Source organism: Solanum stenotomum, chromosome 12, assembly GCF_019186545.1.
Source record: "Solanum stenotomum isolate F172 chromosome 12, ASM1918654v1, whole genome shotgun sequence".
NCBI lineage: Eukaryota > Viridiplantae > Streptophyta > Magnoliopsida > Solanales > Solanaceae > Solanum > Solanum stenotomum.
The window spans coordinates 6,343,454-6,371,292 of record NC_064293.1 but is presented as its reverse complement, the minus strand read 5'-3'; the positions used below and the strand labels follow the sequence as shown (position 1 = coordinate 6,371,292).

The 27,839-nt window shown below is 39.3% G+C and overlaps 1 protein-coding gene across 1 annotated transcript; it reads left to right on the top strand.

Annotated features, from left to right (window-relative positions):
• LOC125848861 (alpha N-terminal protein methyltransferase 1) lies at window positions 1-27,839 on the top strand. Its single transcript, XM_049528804.1, has 8 exons — window positions 1-257; window positions 344-488; window positions 3,063-3,121; window positions 11,576-11,695; window positions 15,869-15,970; window positions 26,565-26,619; window positions 26,907-27,004; window positions 27,519-27,839. Exons 1-8 carry the CDS (start codon window positions 15-17, stop codon window positions 27,642-27,644), a joined length of 948 nt encoding a protein of 315 aa, XP_049384761.1. The 5' UTR covers window positions 1-14; the 3' UTR covers window positions 27,645-27,839.

Genomic DNA, 27,839 nt, shown 5'->3' with positions numbered 1-27,839 from the left:
GAGTAGATTTGAATATGGGCACAGCAAAAGCCCCTATTCTTCTCAGTAGCCGACCAAGCTTTTGTAATATTGTAGCGCCGAAATCAGGAGCAAGGAGAGCGTTTCCTTCTCGGCCACTGACACAAATGGAAACCGGCGGATTAGACTCCGACGGCCGTACGTTTAAAAACGCGGAGGAGATGTGGAGAGAAGAAGTAGGGGATGGTGATCCCCAGAAGAAGTTCCAGTGGTACAACAAAGGCATCAATTACTGGCAAGTAAGAGACCCTTTATTTAGTGAGAATTCATATAAGCTACTCCTTGTTGCATTCTCTTTTTGATTTTGATTTGTTGGTATGTGAAGGGCGTGGAAGCCACAGTGGATGGAGTGCTGGGTGGATATGGGCATGTGAATACGCCTGATATAAAGGCAAGTGAGGATTTTCTCAACACCATTTTGGCTGAAAGGTTCCCTGATGCTGGAAGAGGCCGCCATCTCGTAGCTCTCGGTACTCCTTCCATTCTCTTTTATCTCTTAATCTCAGTGGAAAACTAATGAGAACTCAGTATTTCATCGTAAGATTAAGTTTATTTCTTGGCAAAAACTCCCCAAATAAGTCGGACTTCTACTCTGTTTGGCACAACAGAAAATGTTCCCTAGTAAAATATATTTTACAACAAGAGTGTTTTTCAGTGTTGCGCACAATATGGGCCTCAAACCTTGCTACACATAAAGCACAGTATTAAGTGGAAAAGGGTAAAGGGCCGAGTCGATTATTCGCCGACTTTCAAACTGTACAAATGGTTCTCAGGAATTTCTTGCTTATCAAAAAAATATGTTTTTCAATGTTTAGTTACCTTGTCATAAAAGTTACTTTCAACTATAAATATTCCAACTCATATTCAATTTTACTTGTTTCAATAAACATTTGGATGTTGTTGTCAACAATTAATATCTAGAAATATCATCAAGACATTATTCTCATCCCCTTCATACACCTTGTACAAGGGCCACAAATTAGGTACGCTTATATCTAAAACATTGAAAAATGATTCAGAAAATAATTTCAACAATAACAACTAGTATGTTTCTATCCCAAAAAGTGCCTTGGGCTGTATGAATCCTCACTGCCCATCTACTCCACTTAAATTCATCTCAAAGACTCAAATAAACAATATGCAAAATAAAAATAAAATATTTTCTACTGGCATAAGAATTTCTAATAGGGATAAAAGACTCTTAAAAAACCAAAGACTGAGGTTCTGTGCCGTGCAAATGAATCCTGGTATTTAAGTAAAGAAAGCCAGAGGGAAGGGGCCATTATCTCAAATTTCAAAAGGTTGCAATTGAACTATAAGGGTTGGCACCCGATAGATTTCCTGGTCATGAAAATGAATTTCCGACAAATTGGTATTGCCTATACAAAATTTTCCCGTTGTGCCTTATCTTTTGGTATGTTTGTGCTGATTCGAAGATTGTAGGTCTTTCGAGACAACTTCCTTTCATGTGATTTTAGGTCTACCCTGTTGTCTTTTTACATCTTCACTCTACGGGCTGGTTTATCTGAAGGTTGACACAAGGCATAACCAAACCATTTTAAGTAGACATTCTATCATTTTATCCTCAATTTGTGCTACTCACACCTTTTGGCTTATATGTTCATTTTTTATTTTGTCTAAACTTCTATGGTCGCGCAATCATCTAAGTATCCCACATATGCGACACTCATCTTATGGATGTGCTGGACTTAGAACCCAATATTCACTCCCATATAACTTTGCTGGTCTTTCGTAAATTTGCCGTTAACTTTGGTAGGCATCTTTGCATCATACACACTCTAGTAGCATTTCTCCTTTTCAACCATCCGATTTTGATTCTATATGTAGTAGCATTTCTCCTTTTCAACCATCCAATTTTGATTCTATATGTAGTAGCATTTCTCATTTTCAACCATCCGGTTTTGATTCTATATGTAACGTCTCCATCTATCATTTCATTCTCTTGGAATGATGACCCTAGATATCTGAATTTTCTTAACTTGCTTGGAAGCAGGATGTAACTGACTGCATGTCCATCCCCTGCAGGTTGTTTGTATCTTTTTAGTACCATCTTGGTACATTCTTAATAAACCATTCCTTATAAAAAAAAAAGAACCACAATCACATCTAATATCACCTCAAAGTTATGCTTCTTATGCTGACTAAGAAAATAATGTCGTTTGAAATATTTACATCAGAATTTTTTTTTCATGGAAGAAATTTCTCCACCCTAAAGCACTCAAGACTAGAACTTTATACCATTGCTATCTCTACACCATTACTAAAGGGCAGAGATGAAGTAGTCTCTTTGATTTAAATTTGTTTCGACAAACTTGTTACGCCCTCTGTTTCATTTTATGTGAAATATTTTCCTTTTTATTTAGTCTCTTAGAAAAGAATAACACCTTTCTAAATTTAGAAAATCTTTAGCTTCAAACTTCTCATTCTGCCATTGCTATCTCTAAACCATTGCTAAAGGGCCAACCGGCCAAGTGAAGTTGTCTCTGAGTTAGAATTTTTGGACAAATTTCTTACACCATCTGCTTAGTTTTATGTGAAAATCTTTCCTTTTTATTCTATTTCAAAAAGAATAATATCTCTCAGTATTTAGAAAAACTTTAGCTTCAAACTTTTCTTTTTTGCCTTAATGATATGCTCTTGTAGCCATAGAAATGTCATGACATATTGAAGATCACAAGTTCTAAGGGTACTACGCTAGGTGCCAAAAGTCTCTCTTATTACTAAAAACTCCATGCCCGATCAAAATTTGCCATATAAATTGAAATGGAGGCGAGCATTAGACAAACTTTACTCTGCTATCAAGGTTTCTTAAGAAAACTCATAAACTAACTTCTGCAGCCTATCTACACCTCAGTACACAGTTTAAAAAAGAACTTGAGCATTGCTGAGGACTTATTTGCTGATTTTAGTGCCTATGAGAACTCTTTGTTTGCTTCAAATTGCAAAATTGATAACAATAGTATATTATATTTTTCAAGTTTATTGGTTTATAATGTGTGGGCAGTTTGCTTCAATTCGTGCAGATTGTGGATCTGGAATTGGAAGGATTACTAAAAATCTTCTTATACGATATTTCAATGAGGTATATACTATCGTTTTGTGTAAGTATATTGTGTTTTACTGTCGAAGAAGATAATCTAACATTTTGATTTTCTTGAGAGATGTTATGTTAAACTGTGGTTTAAATGAATTCGGTAAACTTTCTAAGTATTCACCCAGCGTGGATTAACCTTCTAAAAACTATCTAGGCTGAAAACAATAACACCATCCTATGGTCTGGGTTGTCTTTGGCTGATAAATGGTAGATTTTTCACAGAAATTATATTCGGGAATATTAATTAATGAATTCCTGATTAAGCAGAAAACTAGAAGTACGGTAGGCGGACTCTGCGGTTCACCTCAAGAATTCCTTACCATCATCCTTTAAGTGAGGTTCTTTGATGATTAATTCATTTGGTATCTACGGTAATGGGGAGAAATATTCATGATTCATCCATCAGTCGCTACTAAATGAATTGGATAAGTTGGTTGATATGAAAAATACCTTAAGTTCAACTTAAACGTTGTAAAATTTGAACTAAGACAACTGATGTATCAAATAATTTTTATTCCTTTCTAAGTTATAAGCTTATTACATCTAACTTTTGGTGAATGCAATTGTTTTGACTTAGAATTCAATTGTGCATATTATAGAAGCATTACACTACAACAACTGTGCCTCAACCCCAAACTAGTAGGGTCGTGTATGAATCCTACGAACCATGTTTCTCCATTTAAACTCATTTCATGCCATAATCATCATACCCAAGAAGACCCAATCAAAATTCCAATTAATTCTTTAGAGCCTTTTGTAAAGAACATACTTCTTACCAGAAGAGAATTTTGGTTACCCTAGTTTGGTCATCTTCGAAGGAGAAATAGAGAGTTATGATCAAGCTCAAAAGGGTCAGAAAAACAAAGGGGTGATGGGGGCGTTCTGGTTGTTCGTGATAACTCAGAGAAATACATGCAAGGGGAATCAATAGTTTCTGCTGAAGAAACAATATCAATAGAACAGAGTATAGAGGAGGAAGATTTTTCTAAAGCCCTGGCAGTGATTTACACTGAGGAAGATCCTGCTCCTTTACAAATTGTTAACAGTGCATTTGGCGGCAAAGGCATCAGGTTGGGTGCAATCTGACATGATTAAGTTGTGTCAACAGCATGGAGTTGACATCAAAGGGTGCAAAAAAGAAGCTTATGCCCTCTTGATGAAATTAGATCAGAGAAGGGAGAGGGAGATGAAGCAGGGGGAGGGTTCTAAGGCCAATCTCAATAACATAGTTTTCCTCCAAAGAGGTCAGAAATTTATTTTTTGATATGAATTTCAAGGATGGAGAACCAAGATCCACTGTGAGAGCTCTTACCATTGGTTATCAATGAAAGTTAAGATTGTATCTTGGAATGTAAGGGGATTAAATGGATGCAGTATGTGTTGACTGTAATAGAGTAATAAGGAGAACACTATCACATGAGCTGAAAGATACGAGAGACAGTTTCAATGGGACTTGGGTAGTATGTGGGGACTTCAATATCACCAGCTTTCCATCCGAGAGAACCAATTGCACCAGAATAAGTGGAGTTATGACTGAATTTTCATCATGCATTGAAGAATCGGAGTTGGTGGATCCTCCTTTTATTTGGAGGATCTTTTACTTGGAAAAGAGGGGAAGATCTTGAGTGTGCATCCAGAATAGATAGATTTCTTCACCCCACTGTGTGGGGAGATGTGTTTTCTTAGATAAAGCAAATCAGTCTTATTAGACTAGCATCAGATCATAATCCCATTCTTTTGACCTGTGGGAATTGGGATTGGAAAAAGACCTACTTCAAATTTGAGACCTGGTGGCTTGAAGTGGATGGATTTAAGGACAAAGTAAAAGAATTGTGGGAGTCTTTCAGGGTGAAAGGCAGACCTGGTTATGTTCTTGCTAAGAAGTTTAAAATGCTCAAGGCTACGATAAAGGAGTGGAGCAAATATAACAGGGGGAATTGGAAACAGAAAAAAGACGATGTCCTTAATCAAATATCCTATCAGGAAACTGTCCGAGAACAGAGACCACTCACAGATGATGAATTAGTGCAAAAGGCAAACTTGACATTGGAGTTTGAAGAGGTAACAAAAAAGGAAGAAATTGCTTGGAAGCAAAGGTCTAGGGTTCAATGGTTAAAACATGGTGATAAGAACACAATTTTCCCATAGAATTGCATCTTCAAATAGAGATTCAATTCCATGGAGCAACTTAAAGTGAATGTGAATGACACTATTATCCAAGACCCAGAGAATATTAAAGAGGCTGTGCAAAACTAGTATAAAGATCTATGTAAGGAGACAGGAAGCTGGAGACCTGATTTTATAGTACACGAGGCTGCAAGGATCACTGATGTGGAACATGCTTGGTTACAGAGAGCTTTTGAGGAGAAAGAAATAGTGGAATGCTTGAATATGTGTGCTGTGGATAAAGCATCTGGTCCAGATGGCTTTCCAATGGTGTTATATCAGACTTTTTGGAGTCTATTGAAGGAAGATGTCACCAACACCATCCAATATTTTCATTCGAATCAGGTCAAGTGTTTCAATGCAATATTCATTGCTTGATCCCAAAAACCTGGAGCCTCGAGTAGTGTTTTGGACGGCGAGAGGTGACAAAAGGCGACAAGGGCCTGCCTCGCCACGCGGCGAGGCGCTTGCCTTTTTGAAACGAGGCGCCAATTAATACCAAAAATTAAAAATATTTAATTGCATATATAAATATCCAAAATCTTAATAACAATAACATATATTAGCAAATATTTCAATTCAAAAACTAAAAGTAGATACTAAAAGTCTAGAACTTTAAAGACCCAATAATTCAAAAGACAATACTAGAACTCTAAAAGTCCATTCTTCTTCAAAACTATCCAACTCTTGAAGATCAACATCCTCTACATCATTATATTGCTCCTTATCTTCTTCCTCCTCGTAGTCTTCATCAATTAGTGTCCGAGTCCTACTTGAAGTTGAACTTGTAGATGTAGTTTCTACTCCTTTGCCCTTGTCAAGTGCTCTTGATCTTGAAGAAAGTCCCCTAAGATGATAGATACTCTCATCAACTCCAATTGCCGTAGCAACACTACCCCATGTAAGATCATCATCCTCATATATTAGTTCATCTTCTTGATCTTTGGGGCACCCAACTATTCATTTGAATCATCAATGTTATCCAAGCGAATTGGATCAATGAGATCATGAGCATCATAACGACGTTTCAATGTTCTATTGTACTTAATGTACTCTAGATCATTAAGACGCGATAGTGCAAGCCTGTTCCTATTTTTGGAATGAATCTGCGCATAAGTTATAGATATTAACTAATAGATATTGATAATAATATAATATGGAAATTAGGATATAATTTTTTACTTACGTGTTCAAACACACTCCAATTTCGCTCACATCCGAATGAGATACAAGTTAGGCTTAATACTTTCATGGCAAATTTTTGCAAGTTTGGTGTTTCACTACCAAATAGTGACCACCATTCAACTATAATAAAATAAATTTAAAGGTTAATGAGTATAAATAAGTCAAATAAAGTAAGAGCTAAATCAACTCACTTACCCGATGGCATTGTGTCTCTAGCTCTTTTAGCCGGACCACAACCAAATAGTCCATCCACTATTTTGTACCTAGGAAGCTCAGCGACTAGTAAATCTTGTATTGCTGTATCGGGGATCATCTTCTCAACACATGCATAATACTCATTCCACAGACTCTGTAGTAAAGTTCCCTCTTCTTGAGCTTAATACAATCCTGGGTTCAAAACATGGCCTACAACATGCAAAGGCCGATGGAGTTGGTCTGACCACCTTGCATCAATAATTTCAAACACTTTCTCATATTGCTTCTTAACTCCATGAAAACCCCGTGTAATAGTTTCTTTGGCTCTATCCATTGCTTCATAAATATAGCCCATTGGTGGTTTTTTCTTCCCATCCACCAAACGAAGCACTTCTGTCAAAGGGCCACAAACTGTAAGTGCTCGAACAACATCATCCCAAAAGTGGGCAGAAATAATAAGATTGGCAACTTCTTTCCCCAAAGTTTCCTTTGCAAATTTACTTGAAGTCCATTCGGTTGAGAGGACTAAAGTTCTCAAGTTTTTTCTTTGTATGTACATAGCTCTTAAAGTCAAGAAGGCCATTGCAAATCTTGTCTTGGCCGGTTCCACCAAATTTCTTTCCTTGGTGAATTTTCTCATCAAGTTTAACAACAATGGCCTTTGACTAATGTAAGAATGGATTCTGATGGCCTTCTTAAAAACTGTTAAAGTAAGATTATAGTAATTAGTAGTTAATGAGTATTAAATAATGACTATAAAGAAAGTTAGAGGATAGGAGAGTGATATTACCAGAAGCATATGGCTTAACCTTGAATATGTCACCAAACATCAAGTTGATGCAATGAGCGGCACATGGAGTCCAATAAATGTGTGGGTACGCACCCATCATCATGCTTCTCGCTTTAACATTCTCACTAGCATTATCGGTGACAATTTGTACAACATTTCCCGGTCCAATTCTTTCAATAGTGCTTTCAAACAACTTGTACATTTTAGTGGAATCAGTAGATCCATTGCTAGCATCAATAGAACCAAGAAATACACTACCGATTGGAGAATTCACCAAAATATTGATGATTATTTTACCATTTCGTGCCGTCCATTTGTCCATCATAATGGAACATCCAAACTTTGTCCATTGCACTTTATGCTCATCAACAATTTTTTCCACTTTCTCCACCTCTTTTTTTAGGTGAGTAACTCTAACTTCATGGAATGTAGGAGGCTTCATTCCGGGGCCATGTTGTCCTATTGTCTTAATAAACTTATCAAATGATTTGTAAGTGACACAATTAAAAGGGAGTCCCGCATCATACATCCATATTGCAAAAGCACTTACCGCACGCTCTCTTAGAATTTTCTTGGTTTCATCAATTCCTCCTCCTTTGTCAAAGCCTCCTTTTAGTGTTGATTTTTGTGGATAATAGAGATTCATAGGGCCTTTCGTCACATTCCGCACGGTGGATGATGCACCTCCACTTGAAATTTCGGATTATTAGCGATTTTATTTTGCATATAAACCCTTACTTCTTCTCTAATCGCCGACGGACAAGCTGAACATTGTTTTACATTTTTGTAACCACCCACTAAATGTTGCTTGTGTCGAGTAATTCCACCATTAAAAGTACTCCCACAAAAGTTACAATTAACCGAATCTTTCGTTAATCCTTGAGTACCATAATTCTATCCAATGTCCCTCTTTTTGCTAGCATCCGACGCCATTGAATTCACTATTGTACAATACAAAAGATACTATATTAATTACTATAGAAGAATTAATTAATTATTTTTAAAATAATAGACAGCACAGTGAAAGCAGTAGCATTCAGCAGCATTTTACAGTGAACAAAGAAAACAGAGGAAAAAAACAGAGCAGTGAAGGCAGCAAGCAGTAGTATCTCAAAATCTTTTTTTTTGAGAAGGCAGTTCAGAACTTCAGATTTCAGAATTTCAGATTCACTTCACAAGAAATTGAACAGAAGAAAAGAAGAAAGTAAGAGAAGAAGAGGACTGAAGAGAAGAAACGAAGAAAAGAAGAGAAGAAGAAAGAAAAGAGGCCATACCTTTCAATTTGCGCGAGTCGACTGAAGGAGAAGAAGAGATCGCGAGGTTGAGGAGAAGAAACGCGAGTCACGACTGACCCCAAGTATGGAAATATGAAAAAAAAACCCTAATTTTGACTAATATTATAAGTCAAGACCTCTTTAAAATTTTAAAACAAAAAGGCGCCGCTATTCAGGTCGCCATTACGTCGCCTCACATTGCCTAATTGATCTCGCCGCGCCTCACTGAGAAATGGCGTGACATGCTCGCCTCGCCTCACTGAGAAATGGTGTGACATGCTCGCCTCGCCTCACTGAGAAATGGCGTGACATGCTCACCTCGCCTCGCCATAGAGCCTTTGGCGAATGGCGAGCGCCACTAAGAACACTGCCCCAGAGTTAAAAGACTTCAGGCCAATTAGTCTGGTTTGGGGTGTATGCAAGATTAATTTTAGATTATTGGCCAAGAGAGTTAAGAAAGTGATTGATAAACTGATCAACAGGCACCAAATGACATTTATTAATGGGAGGCAAATAATGAAGGCAGCACTAATAGCAGTGAATGTATTGATTTTAGAATGAAGAGTGGGAATTAGGCAAATGGGGTTTGGGAGCAAATGGTGAAGTGGATAGAATTCTGTATCAAACAATCAGATTCTCTGTGCTTGTGAATGGAGAACCTGTGGGCTTTTTTGCTTCAGAAAGGGGCTCAAGACAGGGGGATTCCGTATCTCCTTTCCTCTTTATTCTTGCCATCGAAGGTTTTGACAGCATGATGAGAATAGCAGCTCAAAACAAATGGATCAGTGACTTCAGAATTGGAGGTAGTGTAGGTGAGGATATGGAAATTAGTCGTCTGTTGTATGCAGATTACACCATTATTTTCTGTGAGCCAGTTGCTAAACTGATTAGCTACATTGGAGTGATCCTTGTGTTATTTGAAGCTGTAGCTGGGTTGAAGTTTAATGGGGAAAAACAGTCTATTCCCAGTAAATGAAGTTTACCAGATTCAAGATATGGCCAACATTCTGGGTTGGAGAACAAAAAATTTACCCACAACTTACTTGGGTATGCCCTTGGGTAGTACACACAAATCTTTAGCAATTTAGGATGACATTTTGGAGAGAACAGAGAAGAAGTTATCCAGATGGAAGGCTCAGTACTTGTCTCTAGGAAGTAGGTTGATTCTTATTAACTCTGTTCTAGATGCATTGCCCACTTATGTGATGTCCCTCTTTCCAATACCAACCAAAGTTGTGGAAAGGCTAGACAAGCTTAGAAGAGATTTTCTATGGCAAGGAAATAAAGAAGGTAAGGGGTGTTGTCTTGTGAATTGGAAAATTGTATTGCTCAACAAAGACAAAGGATGTTTGGGAGTCAGAAATCTCAAATTGCAAAATGAGATCTTATTTGTGAAGTGGCTATTGATCTATACAAAAGAAGAAAGGGCATTATGGAAGATGTAATTGTGACAAAGTTTGGTGAGCTCAGTCATTGGTGCTTCAACACTCTATTTGAACCCTCTGGGGTGGGGCTACGGAAGACCATCAAAAATCTTTGGCCATTGATCGTAGCCTATCTTATCCGTAAGATAGGTAATGGTCACAACTCACAGACAGTTTTGGCATGATGGATGGATTGATCAAGGTCCTCTTAAGGTACAATTTCCAGATCTTTTCCAAGTCTTCACCGACACTGAGAGTACAGTAAGTGATTGTTGTCAGTTCAGGGTTGGGACACCTCCTTTAGAAGAATGCTAAGTGATTGGGAGGTTGATAGAGTAGTCTCACTACTGGGGAAGTTAGAAGGAAACAACATTGCCACATCAGATGCAGATAAGGTCTTGTGGAAGCACAACAAGGATGGGAACTTCTCAGTAAGCAGTGCATATAAGAGAGGTATGCAGTTGGCTGGAGGGGGAACTTCTTACCAGTGAAATTATTTCTGGAAAAGTATCATCCCTCCCAAGGTAGAATGCTTCACTTGACAAGTGATTAAGAGAGCATGTTTAACTCAGGAAGTCTTGCAGAAGAAAGGGAGACAGTTAGTTCCCAGATGTTTTTTGAGAAACACTACAAAGGAGACAAACACCTCTTCTTATATTGCAGCTTCACCACCCAATTGTGGAACCTATTCTCAACATTACAGGATGTAGTTGGACCATGCCAGAGCACACCTCAGATCTATTGAGTTGTTGTATCAGGAGGGGTGGAAGTAAGAGTCAGACGTAAGGAAAAAAGTAATCATCATGTTGAGATTCTTCTATTTGTAACCGAATTCCTTTTTGTTATTTTGTTTATCATGAAATAATACATTTAGGAACCAGACTGCAAATTGTATTCAAATATATCAAGGATTTGCACACTCGCATTACATCGGGGGACTTATCAGAAACTGGGTTTCTCGATGTAGGCATCCTTCTTCCCTATTTCTTTTGTTGGAAAAATAATTTGGTAAATGCTATAGCTACTATCCGATGCAGTGTGCATTTGCAATAAGTAAGTTTTGAATTATGTTTTCTTCTATAGCCTCTTCACACTTGATTGCTTTGTCCCTGGTCGCAAAGATGCTATTCCGTGATATTTAGATTCCTAGCATGTAGTCCTTTCTTGAGTACAGGGGCTCTCTTCCACACACACCCAATAAAGCAGTCACATGGCATATGTAAGCAACATGTATATTCTGCCCACTGTTTTGCATCGTAATTTTTTGCTGGCATCTCATCTAGATGGCTGTGGTTTTTTCAAAAACATGGTAAACAACTTCACCTGCATAAGAAAGACTATTATTCCTCTGATTTACCTCTTTTAATATTCCTTTGACAAAAACTGAAATGTTTTTTTTTTTTATCAGGTCGACCTCCTAGAGCCTGTATCACATTTTCTGGAATCTGCTCGGGTAAATTTGGCTCCTGAAAATTTAATGGTGTCAGAGTTGCACAAAGCTGCCAACTTTTATTGTGTCCCACTTCAGGTACTATCTTAAATTTCATAACAGTCAGGTAGATATGTCAAGTCAATTCTTGCCAAGTACAATGTGGATGATCTGTTTCAAAAAAAGTCATAACTTGGTGATGATGAAGTGCCAAAATACAGGAGTACAACAACATACCCAGTAATGCCACAAGTGGGATTTGGGGAGGGTGGCGTGTACTCGTACCTTACCCCTACCTTGTGAAGACAGGGAGGCTATTTCCGAAAGACCCTTGGCTCAAATAACACAATTCAAAATATAGGAGTATTAAACAAAATTGAAATATTATTAAATAAAATCCTTCTCACTCAGAAATGAGTAATTTTTAAAATAAAGATGAATTAAACACAAGTATGTGTTGTAGACATGAAATTCATAAATAAAAGTGTCCCCTCCTCTTAACATATTAAGATTTTAGATTAGGTAGAGGGTCCTAGGTTCAAGCTCACCGGCTATCCCTCAACAAAAAATTTTCTATGTGCGTATCTCATTAAGAATCTGATCTCCACATGAGGGGGCATGTTGTAGACATATAAAAAGAATTTCACCTCTTTTTTTTGTTTGAAAATGGTAACTTTCATTAATATCAACAAAAATCAAATACAAATATTTCAAAGCACTATCTATCCAGTAAATTCAGTGCACAATCTGGCAGAACTAGCAGGAATCATGTGTTGCAACATGGACTCCTTTGCAACAACTTATCTTGGGATGCCTTTAGGTGCAAAATTCAAGGCTAGTGAGATCTGATCGTAATTAATTGAGAAGTTTGAAAAAAGTCTAGCAGCATGGGAAATTCGATATCTTTCTTTCGGAGGAAGAGTAACATTGATTAACAATGTAATGGACAGCATCCCTACTTATCACATGTCCTTTTCCCTATTCCAACAGAAAGAGCTTGACAAAATTAGAAGGAAATTTTCTATGGGAAGACAACAACTAGGATCATAAGTTCCATTTGGCTAAATGGGCAAAAGTGACAACCAAATTCCCAAGGGGTTCTCGGTATCAAAGATTTTGCAGCTCACAATATAAGCATGACAATGAAATGGTTGTGGAGATATGGAATTGAAGACATTGGATTGTGGAAAGAGGTGACCAAATCTAAACATGGTGAGCTTACTCACTGGTGCACAAAAACTTCAGCTATTGCATATGGAGATAGCCAATGAAAAATCATCATTAAACTTTGGCCTGATTATACTGAGAACATCACATTTAGAGTAACATCATTAATACCTCTCTTGGAATCTTTATTAAACTTGTTCATAGTCTCCACCTTGATTAAAAATGACCCCTGAGGTTTCAGGTTCAAAACTTAGAGACAGAAAAACACTAGGTGCTTTCCATCTGGCTTAGCCTTGGTGGATAGAGTTACCTGGTACCTGTTGCTGGTGGGAGGTGGCAGGTATCCTGTGGAATTAGTCGAGGTGCGCGAAAGCTGGCCCAGACACCACGGTCATAAAAAAAGAAAATGACCTGATCATTCCTCTACTCTCTCTATTATGGGATTCCAAATACAGTGTTTACAAAATGATCCTAATAGTGGACCCAGGAAAGCCTCAAGAAGCAATCCAACCTTATGATTGAGTTCCTTTTATCTTTGCAATGCTTGTGTCTCTTTCAATGTGAAAACCTCACTCTTGTTTAGGTTAATATTCAATCCTGAATCCAAATACAATGTTTACAAAATGATCCTAATAGTGGACCCAGCAAAGCCTCGAGAAGCAATCCAACCTTATGATTGAGTTCCTGATATCTATGCAATGCTTGCCTCTCTTTCAATGTGAAAACCTCACTCTTGTTTAGGTTAATATTCAATCCTGATTCTGTTTGGAATCATTGTTTACTTTCTTCAACAAATGTTGTACTAGAGCCATCTCTATATTTAAGAACATTATTGTGTCATCTGTAACATTAACTGGACTGTACACTTCAGATTCCTTGCTCTAGTTTAAGTTCCATCAGGTAGCCCTTGATAGTTTCCTATCTTTTATCTTAGTCAGTCTTTCCATTACTTGGATAACCAACATAGGAAAAATTGGATGCCCTTGCTTTAGCCACACTGATAAACCCCTCCTAAAGTAAAAAAAAGACACGGAAAAAATCAAAAAAATTTGTTCACTAACAAAAGTTAATTGACTTTTTCCAAATTGTACCTTTTCTGTATTAAGCTCAAAACTCCTTAATTTGCCATGTGCCTTTGTAACGGCTGGTAGTGGGATTTGAAAGGGTGTACTCGGTGAAGCTTGCCTTTAGGAAAATCCTACATTAGAATAGGAGAAAAAAAGTTAGAGGCCATATAAGAGTGAGTTTAGGATTCTGTAGAGGCACCTTTTAGGTTGAAGTTCGAGGGACAAAATTGTGTGGCTCCAAAAGTTGGGAAGAGTGGTGATACCTTGGCAGTTGGACTAGGGTTTTTATAAGTAGTATTAGAGCTGATACATCCCCTAGTATAGTGGTGGGGAATAAACTTAGCGAGGATGCTGAGTCCGTGAGGGGAAGAGGGTAATAATGCACAAATCTCTATCAGTTGAACTTGAAGGGGATTCAGGAGCCCAATTTAGGCAAATCCCACATCAGAACGCGAGAGGAAAATTATAGACCATAGTAAGTTCATGATTCAACTATTGAGCGTATTTCAGATTCAGACTACACCTAAGAAGACAAAATTGTGAAACCTCAAAGGTTGAGCCAGAACGGAAAATATCTTGGGCTTGAGCCGGTACACCTTCTTTTAAATCCAGTAGTCTACTGGTGCATTTACAACTATTGCAACATTTACAATTTGTCTTTTTTCAACGAATGCATTTGGGGAGGTTAACATCCAATGTTTTCTTACATCTGATAGAGAGTACCTTAGAAGATAGTGCAACACTCGTGTAAATGCTTCTTGACTCATAGATTCAAAATTCCTAATGCTTTTAACTCATCCTTCCTTGATATGATTGTTACGTAAGGAGCATTTACACTCTTTTCAAAATTGCCAGTGGCTTGAAAAGAATATACCGTCTCCATAGCGTTTTTCTCCCGAACTTTGGCACCTCTAGAGAATAGCTCAAAGTGAAACCATATGCACCCCTATTCACAATGTAGAGCCTTATCTTGCTTAAAAGTTCCTGCAAAACTCAGCCATTGTGGACCATATAATCACGACCCCAAGCCCACCTCCACGTTGTGTGGTAAACAGGATTTATCTCTATCTACTTCTAATTTATTTTTTCCACTTCTCTTGAGTCGTCAAATTGGAAACATGCTGCTTTCTATATTAAATTTTTTTCTTCTTTTTCCCAAGGGTTGTGTAGGCAGCAGGTGAACAATTTTCTTTAATAGTTCAGCTTTTTGTTTCTCCTCATTATTACTATTGAAATCAGGTGAAAGAAAGAACAATTTGTGGTAGGAGATAGAACAATTTTTGGTAGGAGATATGCTCAATTTGTTTCTCTGGAACATGGCATTTCAAGTAATGTAGTCCTTATTGCAGTAGTTATCTCTTAATATTTGATACTATGATTTCTGGAAGGAGTAAACGGAGACAATAGTCTGCTGACTTGTTACTATTGCTGAGAACAAGAATGATTCCCCACTTTGCGGTGTTAATAATGGAAATAGATACTTTCCTTTTTCAACTCTTCTTTTGTCTTGTTCTCTGAGAAACCATTTCCTGCAGAATAGTATTTTTTAAGAGAAATTCCTTTAAGCCTTTCCATACATATCTCAAAATCCAGTTATTTTTATTCATAGCGTGTCATCATGAGGCATTAGAAACTCATGACTGATCATTGAGCTTAAAAGCGAATCTCGCTGGTTCAACATACCTACCTTTGATTATGTTACTTTCTCTTATATTCGAACGATCTGATTCAAACCAGCATTGGTTTGCAACATTTTTCATGGTAACTAAATACACAACACACACATGTATATAGATTTGAAACTTAAACTGAAATATTAGCTTACCTATCGCAGTTCATAGTTCTGTCACCTGCTTAACTTTGGGTGTTTTAAAGGTCTGTCTACTGTGTATAACCGGCTCATTTGTGGATGCACTTTGTTTCCACATTTTTGAATTAGAAAGATTGCCATAATGTTTGTTAATTTTTTTTTATCTCTTCACTTTTAGGTTGTTGTTTACTCATTGTTTTCCCTTTTCTTCTTTTTTCTTTTTTCAAGGAATTTACTCCTGATGCTGAAAGATATGACGTTATTTGGGTTCAGTGGTGCATTGGGCATCTTGTAGATGATGACTTCATTGCATTCTTCAAGAGAGCAAAGGTGAAGTGATCTTCTAAAATGAAGTTTTAGTAGGGCTTGATTGTAATAAGTAGCTATTGGCCAATAATATGTCCATGATCCGGTATGATATGAATATTTTGCAAGTTTCAATCAGCTTATGAAACATGCGCAGTAGTGCAAAATAGTGACAAGGTCTATGGGGCTTGAATAATAAATCAGAAGCAGAACACATGCTCCTTAAAGTGAAGTTGACAATTCCAGGCTTCTCTTCTCCTAGGGATCCTAACTTGATATGCAAGCTCAAGAAAGCAACTTATGTTACGGCCTCCGGCAAGTTAAAGCAGGCACAAGAGCTTGGTTAATTTATAGAAAATTAAAAGATACAAAGCATACATGAATTTATTACAATAATAATCATTACAATTAAAGTAGCAAAACTTTGCATCCAATATACATTAATGCAATATTGATCCAACTCTTTAAGGTTGAGATTAAAAGAACTAAGCGGTGATGCAAGATTGCAAAGGAGATGAGCTGGCCATTGGGTCATTAGGCAGTTAGCATATCAAAGTCTGTTAGCACTGTTCATGGAAGTTAGTTAATACTCTCCCTTACTTCCTTTCAGTTAGTTAGCTCAAAACTAGTTACTTGATTAGATTCTTTCATTCATTTCAGTTGTGTATAAGTACAGCTTGTAATTGTACTCATGCGCTCATGTTATGAAATACAAATCTCCCCCTATTCTCTATATTTCCTGTCAACTAACTTCTCGGTTTCCCTAAGTTAGTTCCCATCTTCCTCGAGTATTAAGCTCCTGGTTAATTCTTCTAGTCGGGATAACTTGTTGCATCAATTGGTATCAGAGCAACTGATTCTTGGCTTTGATCATGTGGTCAGTAATAAGAATCCAGACAAATCTTCTGAGGAAGTTGGTTCAAGATTTGCTGTAGAATCTTATGAAGGGTATGGCCAGTATGAATGATAGAAATGTTCAGATCGATAAAAAAATGATGGAGATCAAGCAGACCATTGGTGGGATGAAACAGAAGGATAAAGAGGTGGGGCATTTCTGTGGGAGGTGACTGCTCGAGGGACAGAAGACAGATGAGTCCAGCTAAAGAATTTCAAGCAGGGCCTGCTGTGAATGGAAACTATTTCACTCGATATTCCAAGCTAGATTTTCCTCTATATTCTGGGCATGATTTGAGGACATGGTTGTACAAGGTGAACCGATATTTTTAATGGATGAGATTCCCTTTGACCTAAGAGTGAGGGTAGCTTCTATCATTTGGAGGGTGAGACTATTGCTTGGCATAGATCCTACATTAAGTCTAGGAATTCAGCTGTAGACCTACTTGGACCGAGTAGGTTTTGGCCTTAAATGAGAGGTTTATGGCTTTGAAGACCCAATGGACGCAATTAAGAATTTGCAACAAACTGGTAGTGTGAGGAATTATCAGGCCAAATTTGGTAGAGTAATAACTGGGGTTAAACTCTCCAATGGGAATGCTAATGATTTCTTCTTGGGAGGTTGAAGCTTGAACTGAATATGTCTGTTCGACTTTAAGCACCTAAGAACACTACTGCAGGATTACAAGATTACAAAGCTGCAAAAAGAAGTCTTTGAAGCACAGGCACAATCTTGGGGAACTAGACCTTCTGGTAAAAACCAGAATCCCATTTTACCAAATCCTCTTAAATTTAAGAAATATCAAAGACTTTCATATCAACATGACAATTCATTCAAGAAATCTTTGAATCATCCCATAACAGACCCAATAGATTCCAAAAATGGCAATTATGGTAGGAAATTCCTCACTGCGGAGATGGATGAGAAAAGGGCAAAGGACTATGCTTCCTTTGTGATGAGAAGTAGTGCATGTTTGTAAAGCTAAGAAGCAACTCTTTCTGGTGGAAGTAAATGAGGAAGGTGAAGTTACATATGAGGAGTTATTTGATCAGATTCTGTGGATGAATTTGACTATGTCCTTGCAAGTATACTACCAGTGTCACTGGTTATCATTATAAACAACCTTTGCAAAGTCTTATTGATACAGGGAGTACTCATAACTTCATTGATGAAGATGTGGCCAGGAAGCTAGGGTGCATGACTAGTCTTATAATGGAGCCATCTCTGACTCCAGCAGATGGAAGGAAAGTGCCAAGTGCTTCAGTTTTCAAGGATCTTCAATGGTTGTTACAAGGAACGCCATCCTCTTCTGATTTCCTACTTCTTCCTCTGGGAAATGTTGATATAGTCCTAGGAGTGCAATTGTCACGGACTCAGAGTCTCACTAAAGCTCCGTGCGACACTTGACAACTTACTCACTAATCTTTCAGGATCTTGCAAGCTCAAGTAAAGCACTTTGAACTAAGATCGCTAAGAGAATGTAAAGAAAGACAAGAGAGCTTTGAAAGAAGGCTTTATATTGCTTTGTGGAAGATTGCTTACAACTTGAGTGATGAATTTGCAAATGGGAGGCCCTCTATTTATACTACTTCCTAGGGGACTTTATGTAAATAATATTTCCTATACAAGTCCCTCTATATTTACACTTTGGTCCACATTCTAGAATTCTCTACACTTTCTAGGGAATTCTAAAGCCTTCTTGAAAATATCTAGGGGGTTCTAGAGTTCTCCATAAGCCTCCTCAACTCTAGATTCTTCTCCCCTATTTCGATGCTGAATTTGAACAGTGAAGTGGCGGGACATGACACTCTCCCCCACCTGTTGATGCGATGACCGCGGTGCACTACTGTAAAAACTCCCGGATTTGGTCTTTAAACTGCCACAAGGAGATGGCTATGCTATGGTGGAGATGAAAGGAGTCCGAGAGAGGGAAGGGGCTTAAACCATCAACACTTGGGAGCAATTCCGAGAAGAGTTCAAGAAAGCCTTCTTCCCTAACAACGTCATCTATGAGGTCAAACACAAGTTTAGGGAATTGAAGCAAACAAGTAGCATTCGGGCGTACGTGAAGGAGTTCACCACTCTTACGCTTCAGATTCCCAACCTCACGGATGAAGACATGTTGTTCCACTTCATGGACGGATTACAAAATTGGGCCAAGACGGAGTTGGAGCGGCGACAAGTCAGAACCATCGATGAGGGCATCACACAAGTTGAAGCGTTGACCGACTTCAAGCATGACAAGGCGAAAGCAAAGGACGCGAGGGCTAGTCATGCTAAAGGTGGGGGAGATTGTGGCCGAGGCAAAGAGAAGCAAGCACATCCTAAGCAGCACGATTCCTACAAGTTGGGCGCCAAAACTATTTCGAGAGGAAGGTGCAGACCACCAAGGGAGATGGTTGCTACATATGTGGTGGACCACATGGCTATGCTAGGTGCCCTGAGATGAAGAACCTTGGTGCTATCCTACGGGAGCGAAAGGAGAAGGATGCACAATGGCAAGAGCGGGCATGACCCAATTGGGCATGGTCGGATTGTGCGGGGCTATTGCCAAATAGATAGAGAAGCCGATTGATTATAGCACACAGCATGTAGACATCTCCATCAATGGACGACCAACTTGTGCCATGGTAGACTCCGGGGTAGAAGCCAACATCATGACAACGACAACAAGGATGGGGCTAAGTTATAATCCAAGCAACACCCGCCTCAAGATGGTCAATGCACCACCAACTCCCGTGTGTGGAGTTGCCCAAGGATTGGAGTAAGCATCACGTTGGGGAAGTGGCAAGGTAAGACTAACTTCCATCGTTGCTCCTTTAGACATATTTGATATGATTCTTGGACAAGAGTTATTCCAAAGGTGTCATACGATGATCGATCCCTACCTCCAACGACTCATGGTCATGGAGCGGGAAGGTTCATGGATGGTACCTCTAGTCAAGGTGCCAAAGAAGGAAGGAAATGCCCAATTGTCGGCCATGCAGATTGTGAAGGGCCTTAAGAGAGGAGAGCCGACGTTCATAGCCACCATTGCAAGCTTGGGAGAAGACAATGGTGCTAAGGAGCCTTTGCCACCAGTCATAAAGAAGGTCCTTGAACAGAACAAGGATGTGATGCCGGACAAGCTGCCAAAGACTCTACCTCCTAGGCGCGAGGTGGATCAAGTTGGAGCCAAGCCACATGCACCCTATCCCATGGCTCCACCCGAGTTAGAGGAGCTAAGGAAGCAGCTGAAGGAACACCTTGAGGCCGGTCACAATCGCTCGTCCAAAGCACCTTATGGTGCGTCGGTTCTGTTTCAAAAGAAGAAGGATGGGTCACTGCTACTATGCATAGACTACCGGGTGCTTAACAAAGTAACAATTAAGAATAAGTACCCTATCTTGTTCATTGTCGATTTGGTTGATAGACTTGGACAGGCCAAGTATTTCACCAAGGTGGATCTCCGAAAGGGTTACTACCATGTTCGCATTGTGGAAGGGGATGAGCCAAAGATAGCGTGCGTGACGAGATACAGAGCCTACGAGTGGTTGGTGATGCCCTTCGGCTTAACCAACACACCCGCCACCTTTTGCACGTTGATGAATAAAATCTTTCATTCTTACTTGGATCAGTTCGTGGTAGTATACTTGGATGACATAGTCATCTATAGTAACACCTTGGAGGAGCAATTGAAGAAGGTTTTTCAAGTTTAAAGGGAGAACTAACTCTATATCAAGCGGGAGAAATGTGAGTTCACCCTGCACGAGGTACACTTCTTGGGGCATATAATCAGCCAAGGCGAACTTCGGATGGACGAGGCAAAGATCCGGGGGATCAAGGAGTGGGAGGCATCCATAAAGGTGACCAAACTAAGATCATTCTTTGGACTTCCGAACTATTATCGTAGGTTCATAAGTGGCTACTCTGCTAAGGCCACTCTGCGGATCGAGTTGTTGAAGAAGAATAAGCTGTGGGTTTGGAGCGAGGAGTGCCAAAAAGCATTTGAAAGTCTTAAGGCCGCGGTGACAGAAGAGCCGGTCTTGACGCTTCCCGACCTCTCAAAGACCTTTGAGGTACATACGGATGCCTTGGACTTCGCCATTGGGGGAGTCTTAATGCAAGATAGACACCCAATAGCGTTTGACAGCCGCAAATTGAATGAGACCGAATAGCGCTACACGGTGCATGAGAAAGAGATGACGACCATCGTACATTGCCTACGCACGTGGAGACACCACTTATTAGGCTTCAAGTTCGTGGCCAAGACCGACAATGTGGCCACTATCTACTTACAGTCACAAAAGATCACCCCGAAGCAAGCTAGGTGGTAGGACTTTCTAGCCGAGTTCGACTACATTTTGGAGTACAAGCCGGGAAGGGGCAATGTTGTGGCCGACGCACTAAGTAGAGAGGCTGAGCTTGTTGCCATCACCACCGCTCATTGTAATATCCAGGATGCTATCAAGGGTGACATGCAACATGATTCGGAGGCCAAGAAGCTTATGGAGTTGGCCGCCCAAGGCAAGACAAGGCGCTTTTGGGTGGAAGATAACCTTTTACTCACTTCCGTTCGAAGGGTCTATGAACCCAAGTTTGGGCCTATCAGGCGGCAAATCATTAAGGAGAGCCACTACACGCCGTGGGCTGGGCATTCGGGGTAGCAACGTACGAGGGCGCTGATTTATTACTGGCCACGCATGCGGGATGACATCAAGTGCTATGTGCAGACTTTGTCTTGTGTGCCAACAAGACAAGGTGGAGCAAAGGCAATCGAGAGGGCTGCTGGAACCACTACCCGTGGCCGAACGCCCATGGGAAAGTGTGACCATGGACTTCATCACTTCCTTACCAAAGTTCGACGGGTATGGAACAATCATGGTCGTGGTGGATAGATTCTTGAAATATGCTACCTTCATGCCCGCCACAGCCGGTTGCACCTCAAAGGAGGCTGCTCGATTGTTCTTCAAGAACGTTGTGAAGTATTAGGGGCAGCCGAGGTATATTATCAGTGTGATCGAGACCCCCGTTTCACTAAGAACTTTTGGAGAGAATTGTTAGACATACTTGGCATAGAGTTGCATTTCTCCACTAGTTTCCACTCGTAGATAGACGGCCAGACGGAGCGGGTTAACGCCCTATTGGAGTGCTACATTAGGCACTATGTTAGTGCGCACCAAAAAGATTGGGCAAAGCTCCTTGACATGGCACAGTTCTCTTATATTTTGCAACATAGTGAGTCCACAGGGTGCACACCATTCGAGTTAGCGACTGGCCAACCCCCCCAAACTCCACATTCCCTACTGGCCGCTTTTCAAGGGAAGAGTTTGGGAGCCTACCATCTTGCCAAGGGATGGGAGGAGCAACTCGACACTGCCAAGTCCTACAAGGCAGCGAAAAAGATGACAAAGTTTGCCGACCGCAAGCGTCGTCCCACAGTCTATGAAGTGGGAAACATGGTCTTGGTGAAGTTCAACCCAAGACAATTTAAAGCACTATGGGCGTACATCAGAACTTAGTGCGAAAATATGAGGGGCCGTTTAAGATCATTGCCAAGGTAGGAAAGATCTCTTACAAGGTGGAGTTACCTCCACACTTCAAGATCCATCCGGTCTTTCATGCAAGCGTCCTCAAGCCATACCATGAGGACAAGGATGATACCAACCGGAACCAGTCAAGACGGGCGCCCATAACTGTCACTGCCTCGCATGGCCGAGAGATTGAGTCTATCATAGACTATCAAGCAAAACGAAAGTGAGGCCAGCAAGCCACTGCCATGTTCCTTGTACATTGGAAGGGACAAGCTCCGAAGGAGGCCACATGGGAGAGATATGAAGACTTGTGACAATTTAAGGACCAAATCCGGGAGTTTTTACAACAATGTGCTGCGGTCGTCGCATCATTAGGTGGTGGACAGTGTCATTTCCCGCCACTTTGCCAGTCGAATTTTGCACCGGAATAAGGGAGGAAGAATCTAGAGTTGTGGAGAGGTTAGTAGAGAACTCTAGAACTCCCTAGATACTTTCAAAAAGGCTTTAGAATTCCCTAGAACTTGTAGAGAATTCTAGAATGTGGACCAAAGGCTAAATATATAGGGACTTGTAATGTAAATATTATTTACATTTAGGCCCTTAGGAGGTAGTATAAATAGAGGGCCCCCCATTTGCAAACTCATCCAACAAAGTGTAAGCATTCCACAAGTAATACAACGCCTTCTTTCAAAGCTTTCTAAGTCTTTTTTTTATGACAAGGGAAACCCGCAGCCGCTATCCTTTAGGTGCGCACAGGGTAAAACCCCCGCTCCTATGCAATAGCTCGCAAATCACATAGGAAAGGTAACCCGTACTAGGCAAGCCCGGTGCGACGAGCTCGACCCAGAAGGCAAAACCCCTTGCTTTCGCTGGCAAGGGGTTTCGAGCTTGAGACCTCCAACATGGAAGTCCCAAGCCCAAACCATTGGGCTACCTCGAAGGGTAAAAGCTTTCTAAGTCTTTATTTTCATTCTCTTAGCGATCTTAGTTTCAAAAGGCTTACTTGAGCTTACAAGATCTTGAAAGATTAGTGAGTAAGTTGACAAGTGCCGCATGGAGCTTTAGTGAGACTCTAAGTCCGTGAGGGTTGTGCTTGCAACCATTACATAATTGAGAGGTTTCCTTGGTTTAGTAGGGTATTATAGGAGGTTTATCAAATGCATTGGGTCATCTCAAGCCATTACATGAATTACTCAAGAAGGATAATTTTGGCTGGAATGAAGAAGCTACTGCAGCTTTTCTCAAACTCAAGGAGGCATTGGTAACTGCTTGAGTCTTGGGTATGCCAGATTATGATAAGCCATTTATCATTGAAACAGAAGCAAGTGGAATGGGTATTGGTGTTGTCCTGATGCATCAAGGGCATCCTATTGCTTATATCAATAAGTCCTTAGCTACCAAGCTCCCAGACATCAATTTATGTGCAGACCTAAAGTTATGTGTGTCTATGACCTAGAGCTACTAGCATTAATATTTGCTGTGACAAAATGGTCTCATAGTTGTTGGGTAGACATTTTGTTATGAGAACTGATCAAAAAACCTTGAAACATCTGCTTGACCAAATCATACACGCTGTTTTCCAAGTGGCTGGAATTACCAAGCTTATGGGTTTTGACTTTTTCATTACATACAAGAAGAGTACTGATAATAAGGTTGCTGATGCCTTGTCTAGAAATCAGGGTGGGGAGCTATTGGCTATCTCCTTATTGTGTCTTCATGATGCTTTATATGACCAGATTAAACAATCTTGATTGTCTGTATGAGCAAGAGAAAAATCTTGATTTCTATGCCTTTAGAATGAAGGAGATTATCTCCTTATAAGGTTACAAGAAAACTATACATGGTAAAATACTATACATGGTAAATACAATTAAAAATAATAATCTATACGAATATTATATAATCAAAATATATATGGTAGGTAGAAATTGTAATGGATGGTTATTAACATCCCCCTCAAACTGATGGTCGTCAACTAGCAGTTTGCCAATAAAGAATTCATGTCGTTTCTTCGTTTGAGAGTTGCTGAAAAAATCTGCCAGTTGATCTCTAGAAGAAACACAAGGAAGAGAAATATGACTGTCATCAAATTTTTCCCGAACAGAGTGACAATTAATTTCGATGTGCTTGGTTCGTTCATGAAAACCAGGATTGGAGGCAATCTTTACATCACTTTCATCGTCACAATACATGGGTATGGGAGAGGAAAAGTGCATGCCAAAATCAGCCAACAAACGACACAACCGGACCACTTCACTCCATGTAGTTGACATGGCACGGTATTCTGCTTTAGTCGATGATTTGGATACTGATGCTTGTTTCTTAGACTTCCAAGATAGCAAGGAGTGCCAAGAAACAAATAATACTCGATGGTTGAACAAGTGTTGAGGCACCCACCATAATAAGCATTTGAGAAGGCACACAAGAGAGTAGGTGAATCACAATGGTAATGCAGGCCCATCGTTGCAGTCGATCGAAGATAACAGAGAAGCCGATGAACAACCATAAGCTGAAGGTGTCGACGGTCAGACACAAACTGACTAAGAATATGAACAACATGAGTAGTGTCAGGTCAAGTGACACTTAAGTAGACCAAGCTCGCAACAAGACGTCGATAAAGGGTCGAATTCGAGAGAGGTTCCCCATCAGTCTTAGAATAATGACTGTTATGTTCCATGGGTGTATCAATAGTGGTCACATTAGTCAAGTGAACCATGTCGAAGATTTCTTTGGTATACTTCCGTTGGTAGAGAAAGTAGCCACCAGCATTGCGAGAGATTTCTACACCAAGAAAGTAAGATGTGTGCCCCAAATCCTTCATTTGAAATAAAGATTGTAACTTACCTTTAAGCTACAAAATACCTTCAATATCATCCTCAATAATCAAGAGATCATCGACATAGATTAGCACAAAAATCGTCCCTCGTGGTGAGGGAGAGATAAACAGAGAATAATCATTGTGACTCTGTCGATAGCCACCTTGCAGAAGAACAAACTTCAACTTGGAGAACCAAGCGCGTGGAGCTTGCTTCAAGCCATAAATGGCCTTCCGCAGTTTTCATACCATGGATGGATAAGTGGAGAAGCTAGGAGGAGGCTTCATATACACCGTCTCGGATAACTCACCATTAAGAAAGGCACTAGTGACAGCCATCTACGAGATATCCTATTGTCGAACTGCCGCAACAACCAAAAGAGTTTTACTTGTTATTTTTGTTCCTACTTTTTCTCATCTATTTTCTTTTTTGGTTGCCTTTGTCTATTTTATCTTTTTTTGATGACAAGGAAAACCTGCAGCCGCTACCCTTTGCGTGTGCACTTTTCTATTATTATCATCTACATGTGAGACATGGATTTCACTTCTGTTTTGAAAAAAATACCTGACATGTTCACTTGTTTTCTTGTAAATAACTTGTGCCTTTTCTATTTCTCCAATAAAGCAGTTAAACAGCTTGTGTTTATTCCAATTCTAACACCCATAAGTTTATCCACTAGCTTGGTTGAACATCATCTTAAAGAATCTTATCTCATAAATTGATACTCATCCTTTATAACGACCAAAATGTGTAAGGCAAAAGAGTTACCCTATCGGAAAAAACAAAGTGTAATGCGAAAGAGTTTTACTTCGTATTTTTCTTTATCTTTGGGTGTGTTTAGTATGGAGGAAAAATTATTTTCAATATTTCCATATTTGGTTGGTAAAAATATTTTCCATAGGGAAACAAGCTTTTTAAAAATGAGGGAAATGACTTCCTTAATGGAAGTAGCGAAACAAGTTTTATAAGTAACTTTCAAGTTCATTGTCTCCTTCCCATCCATACAACATCCCCAACCCCCATCTCTTGACACCTCAACCCCCGAGCCCTCACTCTGCACCCCATCCAACCGTCATAACATTTTGCTAGCTTACATATAAATCCCCTTGGGATATTTTGTTACTAACCGAGCACTAGAAAATAAGTAAGAAATCCACTTGTTTTCCAATAAAATATTTTCTAGGAAAACATTTTCCTTCATACCAAACACACCTGATATCTTTATCTATTTTCTATTTTGGTTTTGTCTATAATTGACACATGCGTGTAGGACATAGATTTTCTGAAATTCAGTTTTTAGAGAATACCTGATATGTTCACTTGTTCTCTATTAATCAATTGTTTCTCCAGTAAAGCAGTTAAACATCGTGTGTTTATTCTAATTCTTTTTCTAGGTTGGCTTGAAACCTGGTGGACTTTTTGTTCTAAAAGAGAACATTGCAAGAACAGGTAGCATCTCTTTGAGTTCTCTAATTTGTGTTATATGGAAATTAGTTTCACCTACTTCTGTTTATCCATGTTTTCTGTCATATCATGGTCCACATTGATTTTTTCATGTGGCTTCAAACAGTTTCCATTTGTTTATCGTGTTGAGTATGATTTTTTTCTTGATATGATGATTTTCTGGTTGGAGCTGAGTAAGTTCTTGACTCCGCTATTCCATTGCAATACAATGTACATATAACGATTGAGCTGTAATGTTATGCAAGTTAAATGAAGTATATACATTTTTCAAGGATTTGTGTTGGACAAAGAAGATAAGAGCATCACAAGATCAGATTCATATTTTAAGGAGCTGTTCAAGCAATGTGGACTACACATCTACAAGATGAAGGTACAGATGAAACCTTTACTTCTAACATATGTGCTATAGGGAAGTCTTGAGAAAAAGGAAAATAAGAAAAGAAAAAGGAAAGCTTATGTGTTGTAACTTTCAGGAACAGAATGTTCCTTCTAATGATTATTGCACATCATTTTGTTTCACTGCCATTTCGTCCCTCTTTCTACCGTATTTGAGGTTACAAACTGAGAACTACTTCCCTATTCATGTGCAATTGTGCATCATGATAGAGAAACATGGGCATATGTATACCACCTTCCGTGGTCGCTGTGATTTTTGTTACTTGGCACTTAGTAGTGCATGACGTTTTAACTTCGTTACAAGATGATAAACTTCTTCAGATGATTTCAGAGCATGATCGGATCACTATAACTTTTTTCTCTTGAGTATCCTCATCTAGATACAATAATAGTATTAGCTAAATTGTACTTTGAAATGTGTAAGCTTTTAATACTCCCTGAAGGGTGCAATTCTTCTTTGCTTTAACAGTAGACATTCTCTTTGTTAGGATCAAAAGGAATTTCCTGATGAATTATTTGCTGTGAAGATGTATGCATTGACGACTGAGATGCCAGGGCAAGGTAATAAACCTAGACCTAAGCGGGCAACTAATAGACCTGCCATCATCAGATAATGAATCACATTGGTAAATGAATGTGTGGTAACTTTGGAGAAAGTCATTCATAGGTTGTTTTTATGCTACATGTATTCAAGTTGGTCAATGTATGCCTTGTTTGGGTTATTGCTTTTGAATTTCAGCTGTATACACTGATAGTGTAAGGGCGATAAATGTACTTTTAACTTATTTTAGATTATTGCTTATGGTGAA